The 12,858-nt window shown below is 41.3% G+C and overlaps 1 protein-coding gene across 2 annotated transcripts in view; it reads left to right on the top strand.

Moving 5' to 3' along the window:
* Window positions 1-12,858, top strand: part of ctnna2 (catenin (cadherin-associated protein), alpha 2) — a 315,779-nt gene that overhangs the window by 269,271 nt on the left and 33,650 nt on the right. For both annotated transcript variants that reach the window (XM_070971232.1, XM_070971240.1), the window contains 3 exons: window positions 9,308-9,400; window positions 10,968-11,124; window positions 11,706-11,906. In XM_070971232.1, coding sequence (XP_070827333.1) covers window positions 9,308-9,400; window positions 10,968-11,124; window positions 11,706-11,906 — 451 coding nt within the window. The remainder of the gene's footprint in view (window positions 1-9,307; window positions 9,401-10,967; window positions 11,125-11,705; window positions 11,907-12,858) is intronic.

Here is a 12,858-nt window from a genome sequence, read left to right as displayed (position 1 = left end):
CTGCGCAGAAAAGTAGCTGTACAAAATACACAGTGTACTGCAGTGTCCTGTATATCACCACAGAAATTATACTTGTAAAACTGCTCAAATATCTGCAAGAGCTGAGGTGCACACTGCATTATACATGAGGTGTTATTTATTAACACCCAACTAGGAATAATATCCCAAGATGGAGGAGGACTAATGGCCACCCGGACGGAGACGAGTTTAATTGCTGTTAATTCTGCCTACAGCCCGCGCCGCGATGGCCTTTCACGTCTTCACACTTCCCTGTTCTCACCTGAGAGAAAATCACACAAGCATTAATGTAAAAGCACAGGAATCAATGTGACATTTCCACCGGCACATTTAGACTTCCTCAGATACAAATACACCAGACAGATCAGATCAAGAACTCCATCTGATGCGTCTGGGCTCTCTGAAGGACTTGTGTTGTTTTTGTTTTTGTTTTGTTTTTTTACAGGATTTAAATGGAGAAAACTTGTAAACAGAAAATGACTAACAGAAAATTAGGCCCAAAATTATGCAGCGCTAATAAAGTCATTGAGCCTCTGATCTCAGCACTGACAGAGGACAGCTTTTGTTAGCAGATGGAGTTTTTCGTGCCCCTGAGCTGTGATGTTTACTTATCTCCACCATGCCTCACGTGTGCATGACATGGAATGAGTAATTATTGATTCTTGTAAATCTCTGCCACCGACTGTTATCCTCACTGCTCTTTTTTTTTTTTTTTTAATTTCATCTCTCTTTGCCCATCCCCCAATTTAAAGGTTGAGGCATTAAGGGCAGACAACCGCTGACCTTTCCCAGCGCGTGCATCTATTATCCAACAGGACTAATCATGCTTTTCTTGTGCCTTAGACAGATGTGAGGAGGCAGAGGGATGTGATGTGGAGAAATGTCAAGGTCTTGCCGTGTTCACATTTTGTCTGAGATTGGACTGTGGTGTTATAGAACCTTTGGATCAACTGAGAATCTAGTCCTGTAAATAGGGTGATAATTTTCCAATCTATGAAAGGCCAAACACAACTAAGGTAAAATAGATTACATCATAAACATGCTCATTTACTCATTTACTCATTTACTTCATGGTATTTTGCACTGAAACATAACAGTAACACCTTGAGGAAGAAAGCATAGCAGTTTTGATACTGCAGCTACTGTATCTCACGTTGTGCTGCAGAGTTTAATGTCTTGAAAATGGCCCTGACTTTGGCTGTGTCATTTTGGTTGCACTGGCCATTGAACTGTACTTTGGGGAGGGAACAGCAATTGCTGTCTGACTCTAGACACTTTGTCATGGGTGCCACACAGTGTAAATTGATGCCAGCATTTCACAGAAACTATCGAGCACTCAAATCTCGCTCTGCCTACATAGTTGGACATCTGCTGGTCTGCTAACAACATACAATGTGAGTCCGGATTGTCATTCCCTGATAGTTTTGGCTAAAAGTAGCGACGCCTCTGTTACACACCTGATTTAGACAGCGACCGATGTCATGCCACCAATAAGTATACCTTTCTTTACAGTACAGTGGGTTAAACATTTCAATTCCCCTGAAACAGTTTTTAAATAGCTTCTGTTGCAGAGGGACTGTTGAATGTACAGAGAGATTAAAAGAAACAACCCAGAGGTCCATTTTCATAATTATGTTTTGGTGCCAAGCCCGACTGCTTGGCTAGCACTCTTAGAAAGGGAGGGTGGGAGGGGGAGAGAGAGAAAGCAAAGAGAAATCAATACTTCAGTTGAAACAGCCCTAGCTGCTTTTTTTCTATTTTTTTTTGTTTCGTTTTTTTGTTTGGGGTGGCGAGGGGGGGGAGAGGAACGAAGAAGACCTGTGAGAGAGACAGTCTGGCCCCTGCGGCTGCAGTACCAGCCAAAAGATGTTATAAGATGAACAAAATACTGTACTACCTACCTGGTTGACACAACTTTCGGACTGTATAGGTGGTACCAGCATCCCCTGTGCCAGTTAGTGCTTGTGGCGAAAATGAAGAGAAATCAGTCTAGCCAGCCTTTGCTCCTCAAGACTGGAGCACAGCAAAACAGCAAGACACTAAGACCAATAGGAAGCGTGACTAGTTGCCCTCTGCCTGAGGGGAGATGAGTCAGCCATTTATTCCCCTCTCCCCGCTGTCTTTAATACCTTGTCATTCACAGCAATGTGGACAAGATAATCCAACATCTAGGATTGTTAATGGAAGCTGTAAGATGCTCACGTAGAGCATGTGCAGACACACACACAAGCACATGCGCGGATGCACACTTAATGTATATATGTTTGCACGCGCACACACACACACACACACACACACACATATAGAGATATATATATACATATGTTTTGTCCAGCTAACTTTATTTTTGTTTATATTGGTTTCAATCACCTCTGTGTCCCTTGTCGAGCTCAATAAAATTTTATGTTGGAGATATTACTCTCTTGGTGCCCATCCTTTCTTCATGTGGCCTTCTTCATTTAGGCATTCAAATTTCCATGTAAATAAATCCGATTTTGAAGCCTCCGTGGATGTGGTAACTAAAAAAAGCCACTGGTTCTTGATTTTTAGCACTACAGAGGGTTGAACAAGCAAAGTACAGACTGATACAAACAGACTGTTAGCATCTTCTTTTATGTTAAGTCAGGTGCCTCCACTCTCTTTTCCTTTGGTGTGTCAATGTACATCTGCGGCCATGTGCATGTGCTCGTCTGAACTGTGTAGTCATCCACCCGCGCTGTTGTGTCATGTACAACCTCTGCTTGCAGTGCTGGTTCACCTCCTCAGCAGCCCACAGCAAATTATCATATTTATCGAGAAGCGAGGCATGGTATTAACAGGAAGACCCAATTGTCAGCTGCGGCGCCAGAGAAACGACCACTGTAAATCACACTCTGTCAGCCTTTCGTGCAAGCTCAGTCATGGTTGTCATGGAGGCCATGATGTGATTGAAAAGGCTGTTTCATTTTCTGGAGGGTTTCGATCACAGCCTTGATACATAATAATCAGAATCGTATTGACTCAAAAGAAGAAAAATTAAGGAGAGAAAAGGGAAATTCCAGCAATTTTAGTTTCTTGGTAAAAGTGAACATTTTAATCCAGATTCTTATTTACTATTCCTTCTTCGTAACTATCTAATAATCAGCTACTAGTAGTGATCAGACTTTACATTTTATGGATTGTTGTCTTAAATGCCCCTTTCATACCCAATTATGATGCTATCACCTGTTACCAGTGAACCTGTTTACCTGTGGACTGTTCCACAACTTTCCCAGTCTTTCGTTGCTCCTGTCCCAACATTAAATATGTTGTTTGTGTACTGTTTTCAAATGAGTCAAAAAGCATTCACAAATTATCACATTCTGTTTTATTTATGTTTCAACTTTTTGGAATGAGGGCTTTAAGTCACAGAAATGCCAGGAACAAGGCCCCCAGCATGAGTAGGACATGGCCACATTTTCTAAAGGTCTTACTGGTTTGCAGGTGTGGCATCATCAAAGTCATAGTGAGGAAGCAGACTGACAGATCTATTTTGTGAGCTTGAAATTTTAGGGTCTGTCTTGATGGGTTTTGGTATCCCAGCTGGGTTCAGGGCATAATTCTTCAGTATTTATTTCCCTGTGAATCGTAGAATTTAGATCCACTCTTAATTTTGGTTTGTTTTCTGTGAGCATTAAGTTTTTAACTTCAGTCAGAACTTAATTAGCATCATCAAAATAACAAAGGTATACTAGAATAAAAGAACATTTCAAATGGTTTTTCTCTTTCTTTCTTTTTCTGGTAAAGAATCTTATTATTTGATCTGCACACTTTAGATGCTGTAGACAGTATTTACAATGAAATGAAAGGACCAAAAATCAAGGTCTACACTAAGACTATATGCTTGTTTAAAAGAACGAATGCAAGAGGACAGGACGTGAACACAGCAGCACTCTATTAAAAACGGTGCTGTCAAAAAGCAAGCTTAATCACCCAACACACCGCGGAGCAGCGTTAAATACATTACGGGGTAATTAACGTGGAAGTCATTTTTCAGTGAAAGAAAGTCAAGGCATATAACTATAATCAGTGTGCTACAGAGTGGATTGTCTCATTTCCTCCTGACTTCCACTGAGCCCCCATGTTCATCCTGACCTCTATCACAGACACCTGTACATATCCCCATTGTAAAGATTTGGTCAAAGGGGATGTGTGTATTTGCTGGAGCCGTCCAAGCATCAGCTTAAGGATTCATTGACCGTACAAAATCGGGTCAGTGAACTTCCATGTTGCTATCAAGGGGCCTTTGTGGATGTCTTTACTTGATTTTTTTTTTGGCCACTGACAGTTTAGCAGCACAGAATGAACGCTCTGGCTATTCTTACATTCATGAGTGAAATGAAAGCATTTTTCTTCTGTGGTGTTTTTCATTTTTTGGCAGTTTTGTAGCCACATTGCACTCGTGCTAACTTTTATTCACATTAAAAACACTGGCTGTGATGTTTAGTGAAACCTGCATTCCCTGCCACTTTATTAGGAACTCTTATACAATCTAATGCTATCCAGTACAAAAGTTCTGCCACATGTTTTCCCTTCACGACACTTATAATGGACAGTTTTTATCAAAACTCTCCAAGAAGTGTTGATTCAACGATCCGTTTATTACTCAAGTTGAGATTAGTGGTGGTGTTGTACTGAATTCCCATTTCAATAAAATGCAGAATAATATAATGAATATTTTCATCCAGCATGTACCGTGTATCCTCCTAAGAAGACAAATGTTCTCAACCCCCGTCTTATTTTTAATCCTCTTGATCAAATGCATGGGTGAACCCCTGATTGTTCATCTGCAGCAGTTCCCAGTCTAGCTTTGGATGATTATAAAGCAGCAACTTTTATCTCAAACATTCAGGTACCAGAAATACCTAGAAGCACTCTCTGTCTGTAAGCATGCTTGCATTTGTGCAACTGCATCTGTATGCATGGAGTTGATGAACCAGGGGTGTGTGGGCAACAGTGGGTGGAGGAGTGTAGTGTTGTATCCCAGTCAGCCACGTTAGTGGACCTGTCACTTAGTAGACAGTAACTTAAACTCATTTCCATTCTGAGTTAGGAAGTGTAGAGAGAACTCCTAAGTGCATTAGAGTCACTTGCAATTTAGGTCCACTTTGTCTCTCAGGCGAAGGTGGGTGGAGGTTGGGGTGGAAAAAGGTAGCAGAGGGAGCAATTAAGCAACAATCTGTAATCAAAATGACTCCTGAAGCCATTCCCTAATTTCAGATCATGTCCTATCCTCACCATGCAAGAAACAACACTTTGCTTGTTTGACTGTCTGTTAATAGATCATGATATTTTGCTGTATTCTCGCTTTATTAAAATGGTGTTCCCTGTTTGTCACTTCCTGTGAACGCACACATACAGTATGAGCAGACCATGTCACTCAATAAGGAAAGCAGGTTTTTTTTTTTGTCTTATACAGGTTATTGTGTCAAATCCTGTCCGAGAACTGCCTTCACCTGAGCAACATCCAAGCGTAGAACAGACATTCCGACCATTATCATCGCGATCATGCTTGGAGATCTCTTGCCTTTGTTTTTGTTGTTTCACTCTTTTCTTGTTTAATATGTTGCAAGGTCTGGCATGCCGTTTGATGTTGTTGCGAGCCCTGTGGGCATTCTTCCTGAGGCAATACACACTTCACCCCGTAACAGTGGATTGATTTTCAAAGGTGTGGTTTTTAGTCAGTTACAGAAGGTCGTCGACTGCTGCTGCTTGATATCCCCTATAGACTAGAACTTGACATGCTATGTTACCTAATGTCATGCACGTTAACCTGTTTCTGTCACCTCCGGTCAATACGTTGTACATACAGGCAACACATCTGGGAGCTGACAGCTCATGACTAAAGCAAATAGAAGTACTCCTGCGAGGGCACGCCTGTAATTGTTTCACAGTCTGCATACTGTATTCCCCTGTTCCGTGTTCTGCGCCATCTATGGTGGCAGGCTGATTTATTTACTTTGTGTGTGACTGCATGTCTTTGCTCATGTGTGTGCACAAGCAGAAGAGAGGCTGACGAAGAGCTGTTTCAGTTCTTTCGTGCATTTGAAAGAGATAAAAGACAACTCTGAAGCCCATGTCAGTAAAGCCCTCGCCAACACCGTCCCTGCAACAAGTAAACATCCAGATAAGAGACTTTTAATAGAACAAAGTGCCTTTTTCTTACATCTTACATCTTAAAATGTCATCCCCAGTGATCGCTTCTTTCAGCGCCATTCTTCTGATTTTCAAGTCCACTTCCTGCTTCCTCCTCGGGTGAAGCTGTTGTGCTTGGCACCTTGGCTGACACTGGCTCGATTAGTTGTTCTTAAGAGTCACTGGAAGGGAGATTTGTGCGGTGTAGCTGCTGGAAATGGCATGGTTTAGGGGGTCACTGACCGTCCTGAGGGAAGCAAGGAGAGTCGTCTTCTGGCTCAGCTTTCCTGCTCTTTGGCACCATCACACAAGTGTTCACTCCATCCAATACGATCGAAGATTTTTTTTGTGTGTTTCATCAAAGGTTTTAGGTATTATATCAGGAATAGAGCATATGTACAACAAAGAGGAGATTCATGGAGATAAACTGATTATGTGCGTTGCTAAATAGCACTAATGACAGGCTGTTCAGATGTTAATTCATGTATTACCGTCCTGAGTGCTTCCTGGCAATAGGTTTAAGGTTCTCAGTAACAACCCTGTGCCTAAAAAAATGGGGGAAAATGACACTATCAGATCTATTTTCAGTTACTCAGCTCCATTTAGGTGATTTAGATAGCATACATGAGAATGCCCATCTCTCCAACTGCAGTGGAAACCTTCATCAAATTAGAATTGAAGTGATTATCCAGGGCAGAGCAAAAGGACAAAATCGATAGTTCTTTGTTCGAGGCTAAAATGAAGAATGGGCATTCAGCAGGGATCTCTCTGTTGCTCCCTCTCTCTCCCTCTCTCACACACACAGGGACATGCAAACACACACACACACACACACACACACACACACACACACACACACACACACACACACCTCTTTGAATTGCATATTCTGTTCCAACATCCTTGACCATATCAGCATTAGGCTTCCATGGTGCAGTCTCAAACCTTCTGTCTTGCTTTTTCTTTCCTCTCTTCGGAAAAAAAACCCCCAAAACCTCAAAGGAGAGGCACTTCCTTAGATAATTGCAATTAGTAGTTTTGGCTGGATGTTGCAGCGCTGGCCCTGGCCCAGCTCTCTGTGTTGTTTAAGTGGTAGTGGGCCTGATGGGCATGTTTCCAGCCTCCAAAAAGCCCTCTGCCACCTTTGCATCCCATGGGCATGACTAAAGCAGTCAGAGGGCTGCTGGGCCTGAGCAGAACTAGAGAAAGAGTGGAGGCTTGCTTTCTACTGGTCAGGCACTGCAATTGTACAGTAATTGGAAAAAGAGCTAATGGGAAAAAAAAAAAAAGTGCTGCACCTTTGTCCTACTTCTTGATATTCTGCTACTTCATTGAGACAGAGCAAATGACACTTTTTATTATTTGAGGACAATTTCAGTGTGATTTCAGTTTTAGCTGACAAATACTCCAAATTATATTAGAACAAAAGTACAGTTCTTGAATTAGGCCTCTTTAACCACGTCATATTAATACGTGCATTTAGGAAGGATTAGACAAGGCAGGAGAGTTTTACTTTAAGTGTTCTGTCAGTCAGACAAAGCAAAGCTGCTGTAAATCATTAAAGTAAAATGGAAATAGAACAGAGTTGTAAGCAAATTTCCGTTGCAAAGTCAAGGAGAAAATAAAGGTTCCTGTGAATAGTTTGCTGTAATGCAAAACTGTTAGCAAATGCAGGGAACTTAAATCATGTTGGAATAGTTGTTGAAATTCTTCTTTGTATGTTTTTCTAATCTAAGTGGCCACTAGCATTTATGTGGAATACAGGCTCTCAGTCACACTCTCTCACACACACAGACCATGCTTTAAACACATACACACACGGCTTCACAGAAAGGACTGCAATCCATCAATGTGCTCATTGCTGTCATGAGTAAAGAGACAGAGCTCTAAGCAAGAGTCCTCTAACACAAATTTGATTTACCTCAATTTGCCTCAAACAGTGACATGTGAGCGCAAGAAGTGCTAATACAGACTGGCACCTTTTGCTGCCAACAGGCATGTGTCTGTTTAGCTCAATTTCAAAGCCCGGGCTCATGCTAAAATCTGATTTACTTAAGGATGATATTGGATTATATAGAGTTTGAAGTTATGAAAATTAACTGTGAAGTACAGTGATACTGTGGAGAAATATGATGACTTCACATGGGAGCACAGCAGACTGTGTGTGTGTTTCTGTCAGAAAGAGATCGCTGCAGATATGGTTGTGGTGTTTTCAAATATTTTATGGCACTTCTAATGTTTTCTTCCTGCTTTTTCAAATGATTCATACAATCCCCATTAAGCAATCAGTCTTTATGATGTACTGCATGCAGGAGGCAAATCGCAGAATCTTCAAATGCCATCAGTCAAATGTAATTAGTTAAAAAGAAAAAAAAGAAAGGGAATATTTTCTAAGATAATAGTACAGCTCCGTACCAGGCTTAGCTTGACAAACAATTCAAAAAATGACTGGGATAAGTTATGTGTCTCAATGAAGGAGTCAGGTTGGAAACATGTTATCAAGTACTTCAACAGAAAGACTGACATGAATCAAAGTGAGGGTTGTTTCATACACAAAAACCATCTGGCACCTTAACTATACAATAAAGCACCTCCTTGCACTCACCGAGCCCCATAATGATTTATACATGCTAGTCACAGGCTTTCTATGTACATATTGTATGAACGTGGCCATTTTGCATCTGAATTAGTCCAATTACCTTCCGGCAAATGAACGCTATATTCTAAGATGTGCTATGTCACTCTATTAAGTCACATCCCTGACATGCATGCACTCTATACGTAGCAATGTTAATGCATTCATTTAGAGCTCTGTACCAAGAGCGGTCTGTAGAAATTTGTCTGTCTGTCCAGCACAAAAATGCACTTGCCTCCTGCTGCAGGCATCTTATTTAACTGCTGATGCGTCCCCATCACTGACATTAGACATGCACTGGAGCAGTATCTCTTTACAACCAGTAGGACAGAACATGTGCAACAAGCAAAAACTGTTTCAGTGTACAGGCAGATTGGAAAAATGTGAACCTTTTCAGTGGAGAGTCTGCCAGTGCAGGAATGCTGAATCTTTTTTTCTGCGTTCTTGTCCTTCAAAAAGCATTCAGCCTGTCATGTCCTTCTTTTGCTTGCTTTCTTTCAGGTTGCTAACCTGGCTTGCTCCATCTCCAACAATGAAGAGGGTGTGAAGTTGGTTCGAATGGCTGCCACCCAAATTGACAGCCTATGTCCACAGGTGAGGACTTAAAAAAGCACTTTTATCCCATGTTAAAGAACTCTTTGCACAAGTCAAAATGTTTTGGTCAGTATAAATTCTTCTTAATTCACCTCAGAGGGGTATCTTTAGAGAGTTTCAGAAATTGGACTAGGTATAAATGACAAGAAAGAATCGTGGTTGGCAGAATAGGAGGAAGAGCTCTGAGTAATGTGTAGGTGGACCTTGTAGTACTGTTTCTCAGGATGCAAGCAAAGGAGGAGGTTAAAATCGATCCATTATTTCCAAGGTTAACGGTAGGCCTTATTCACATGGGATGCAACACAGTAGTGGAGGGGAGAGGTGGAGAAGGGAGGCAGGATTTAAGATTCAGGATCCAACGTGCAGGACTCGCTATGCACACCTGCTGAGACCCACTTACTCAAAAAACTTGGGGAGAAGCCGTCTCCTGATACCTCTTGGCAATGCTCAACACAGACAGATTAAAAAAACATAATAGACAAAGCCTTTGTGACTGGGACGAAGGAACAAAGAGGGGGTGGAACAAAGAGAGATATTTCCATCTGTTCTGGGTAGAGTTAACCACAGTCCCTTATCTTCACATATGCAAACACACACAGACAAACACACAACCTCAGCAACGGCAATGTCCAGATTATAGTGTCTCTGTTCATACATCAGATTAATTTAACTAAAACTATGTCTGAAAAACAAGATGTGATAAAGAACCGGAAGAAAAAATAGTGCTACTTTTGGTTAAAGTACACATGCCAGCTGTCGTAGTGATATGATTAATACTGCCTGTTCTTAAGGACGTCTGTTGATGTGAAGAGTCTCAGCAGGATGGAGCTCATCCAAAAGAAAGAATATAGGGACGTAAAATTTGCTGTTTCTATATTCATGATTTTAAAATCCTGTGATGTTGATCTTCTGTGGCCGGAAGCCAAATGCTCTATCTTCCGTAGATCAGACTTTTGAAGTCAAGATACTTTTTACATTTTTGGAAAAGATAACTTTGCTGTCTTAAAGCTGTAAAAAAGAAAGAAAAAAAAGGACGTCTTTTTAAGGTTACTGACTTGTGTTTAAAGGATAAATCTGTTGATATTCTATATTTGTCTTACTGGAAATAAATCCCATTAAAACCATATCAGTGAGCATCACCACTGCATTCAGTGACATATTTATTTATTAAGATGAACATGGACGGTGCAGTTTGAGTCGTTCCAGCATACACCACCGTCTGCTGTAAATACACATAAGAGCATCGAAGTGAAGGCCGAAAATATTTCCCAACATGTGCACTTTTTACTCTGATTTGAGTAATGTTTGCCAAAGACTACAGTCAGCTGTTTTGTTAAATAAGTTAGCTTTTTTTTTTTTTTTCAATGAAACTGTATATTTGTGGTTTGGTTTAAAGATTTACATCAATGCAATACAATGCAGGATTATCATTGCTTTTGATCTTTTCATGGGATCTGTTGACTACAATGAAAATACAGGACAATGCCAGCCTCATCCCTTAACTTTACACTGCACGTCTTGTTATTTGCATCCCTTGTGTAACACTGTTGACCCTTCTTCCGTGCAGGTTATCAACGCTGCCCTCACTCTAGCTGCCCGCCCCCAAAGCAAGGTGGCTCAAGACAACATGGACGTTTTCAAGGATCAGTGGGAGAAGCAGGTGCGCATCCTGACTGAGGCTGTGGATGACATCACCTCTGTGGATGACTTCCTGTCCGTGTCAGGTATGAGGCAGCACAGAATTCTTCACAGATAACTGAAGAACATAAACCACGTGTTCCTAATTTCCACTCGCTCACTGCCGAAGATTTACCCTGGCAGCTTCAAACTTCAGGTCAAGGGGCTCTCTCTCTGGCTGCTCGATGTGAAAAGAAAATCACAATTTGGGTAATAAGAAAACACAAAGGCAGAGAGCAAAACAATCTAAAAAAAAATCGCTTGAGTTTTGGTTTGTTCCATTTTTACTTATTGAATTTTGGTCTTTTTCAACCAACATCTCCCATTCATTTGTCAGATTTAGTTAATTTACAGGCATGTTTTGTCAAAGTGAAAGATGATTAGATTAATTAAATAAAGAACTATTAATTCACATTAAGGGAGAAACATGAATTATTGCTATAAATTCTCTCATTAACAGTGATTTAAATCATCAGCACACAATATTAAAAATATTCCATTTCCAAAGAAAATAGATCATTTTGTGAAGAATCGAAACAGAATTATTTCTCCACAGTGAAGAAAGTGTTGGGTCCCTCCACCTCTATTCACAGTCATTGTTTTTTCTTTTCTCTCTCTCTCTCTACAGAGAACCACATCCTTGAGGATGTCAACAAATGTGTAATTGCTCTGCAAGAGGGAGATGTGGACACTCTCGACCGAACTGCTGGAGCTATCCGGGGCCGGGCTGCTCGTGTGGTCCACATCATTAACGCTGAGATGGAAAACTACGAACCTGGGGTCTACACCGAGCGCGTGCTGGAGTCCATCAAGCTTCTGTCTGAGACCGGTTAGTGCACTGTACACAGAGCTGCTGTGGCACAAGAAGCCACAGTTTAATGTATTATGGTGGTCTGTGAAGATTAATACAGTATCCTTCACCCTTGTACTGTGCTTGCATCAAACATTCTGCAACAAGCCTTTTGGCAAGTAAAGCTACTTTCTTGAGGAGTAGTGCAACACACATACACTCGCACAGAGTGGTCTTTCCATCACTTTTGGGGACATTACATAGACTTAAATGCGTTTGCTGGTGACTAACCCTAAATGTAAGCATAACCACTTGTTGCCAAATGCTAACCTTAACTCAAGTCTTCACCCTAAAATTGAATGATTTACGTTATGAGGGCGTTTTGTGCCCATAAGGAAGGCGAGTTCCCACAATGTGAGTCTGTGAACAGATTTATGTCCCCACAACATCAGAAATACATGTACACACGCCCACGCACACATATACACACAAACATTACACTTACATTAGCTTCCCAGTCTGGTCAGTGACTTATAGACATACTTTAATTGCTTACATGCCCGGTGTCCCATGGTTTGGATCAGTGTCTTGGCTCTAACACAAACCCCGGACACCACCTGTTCACTCCCCTGCCTCTCATCCATTTTTTTCCTTTTTTCTCCATCACTGTGCGTCTTCGGCACATTCCAGGAGGCCTGAGTTTATCTCTGTGGCAGACCAGACTCAGGGCCAGCACATGTCTCAGTCACACCTCAGGGGAAGATTGGCTCCCCTAAAATTTGACTGAATACTTTTCACAGTATTTGGAGTGTAAGGATCCAGTAGGGAGTAAAGACTCTGAGCTTTTAGAGTGGTGTTTGATGCTGTGAACTTTGAGTGTTATGTTGGCTTAGTATATAGTGGATCAGACCTCTGAACGTGTATAGTTTTGGAGTTTTTGGTGTTTGCAGGCATTGTAGGCCACAAGGGTGCAGAGAACGCTAATAGGATG

The sequence above is a fragment of the Chaetodon trifascialis genome, chromosome 2 (genome assembly GCF_039877785.1).
Source record: "Chaetodon trifascialis isolate fChaTrf1 chromosome 2, fChaTrf1.hap1, whole genome shotgun sequence".
NCBI lineage: Eukaryota > Metazoa > Chordata > Actinopteri > Chaetodontiformes > Chaetodontidae > Chaetodon > Chaetodon trifascialis.
This window is presented reverse-complemented; position numbering and strand designations above follow the sequence as displayed.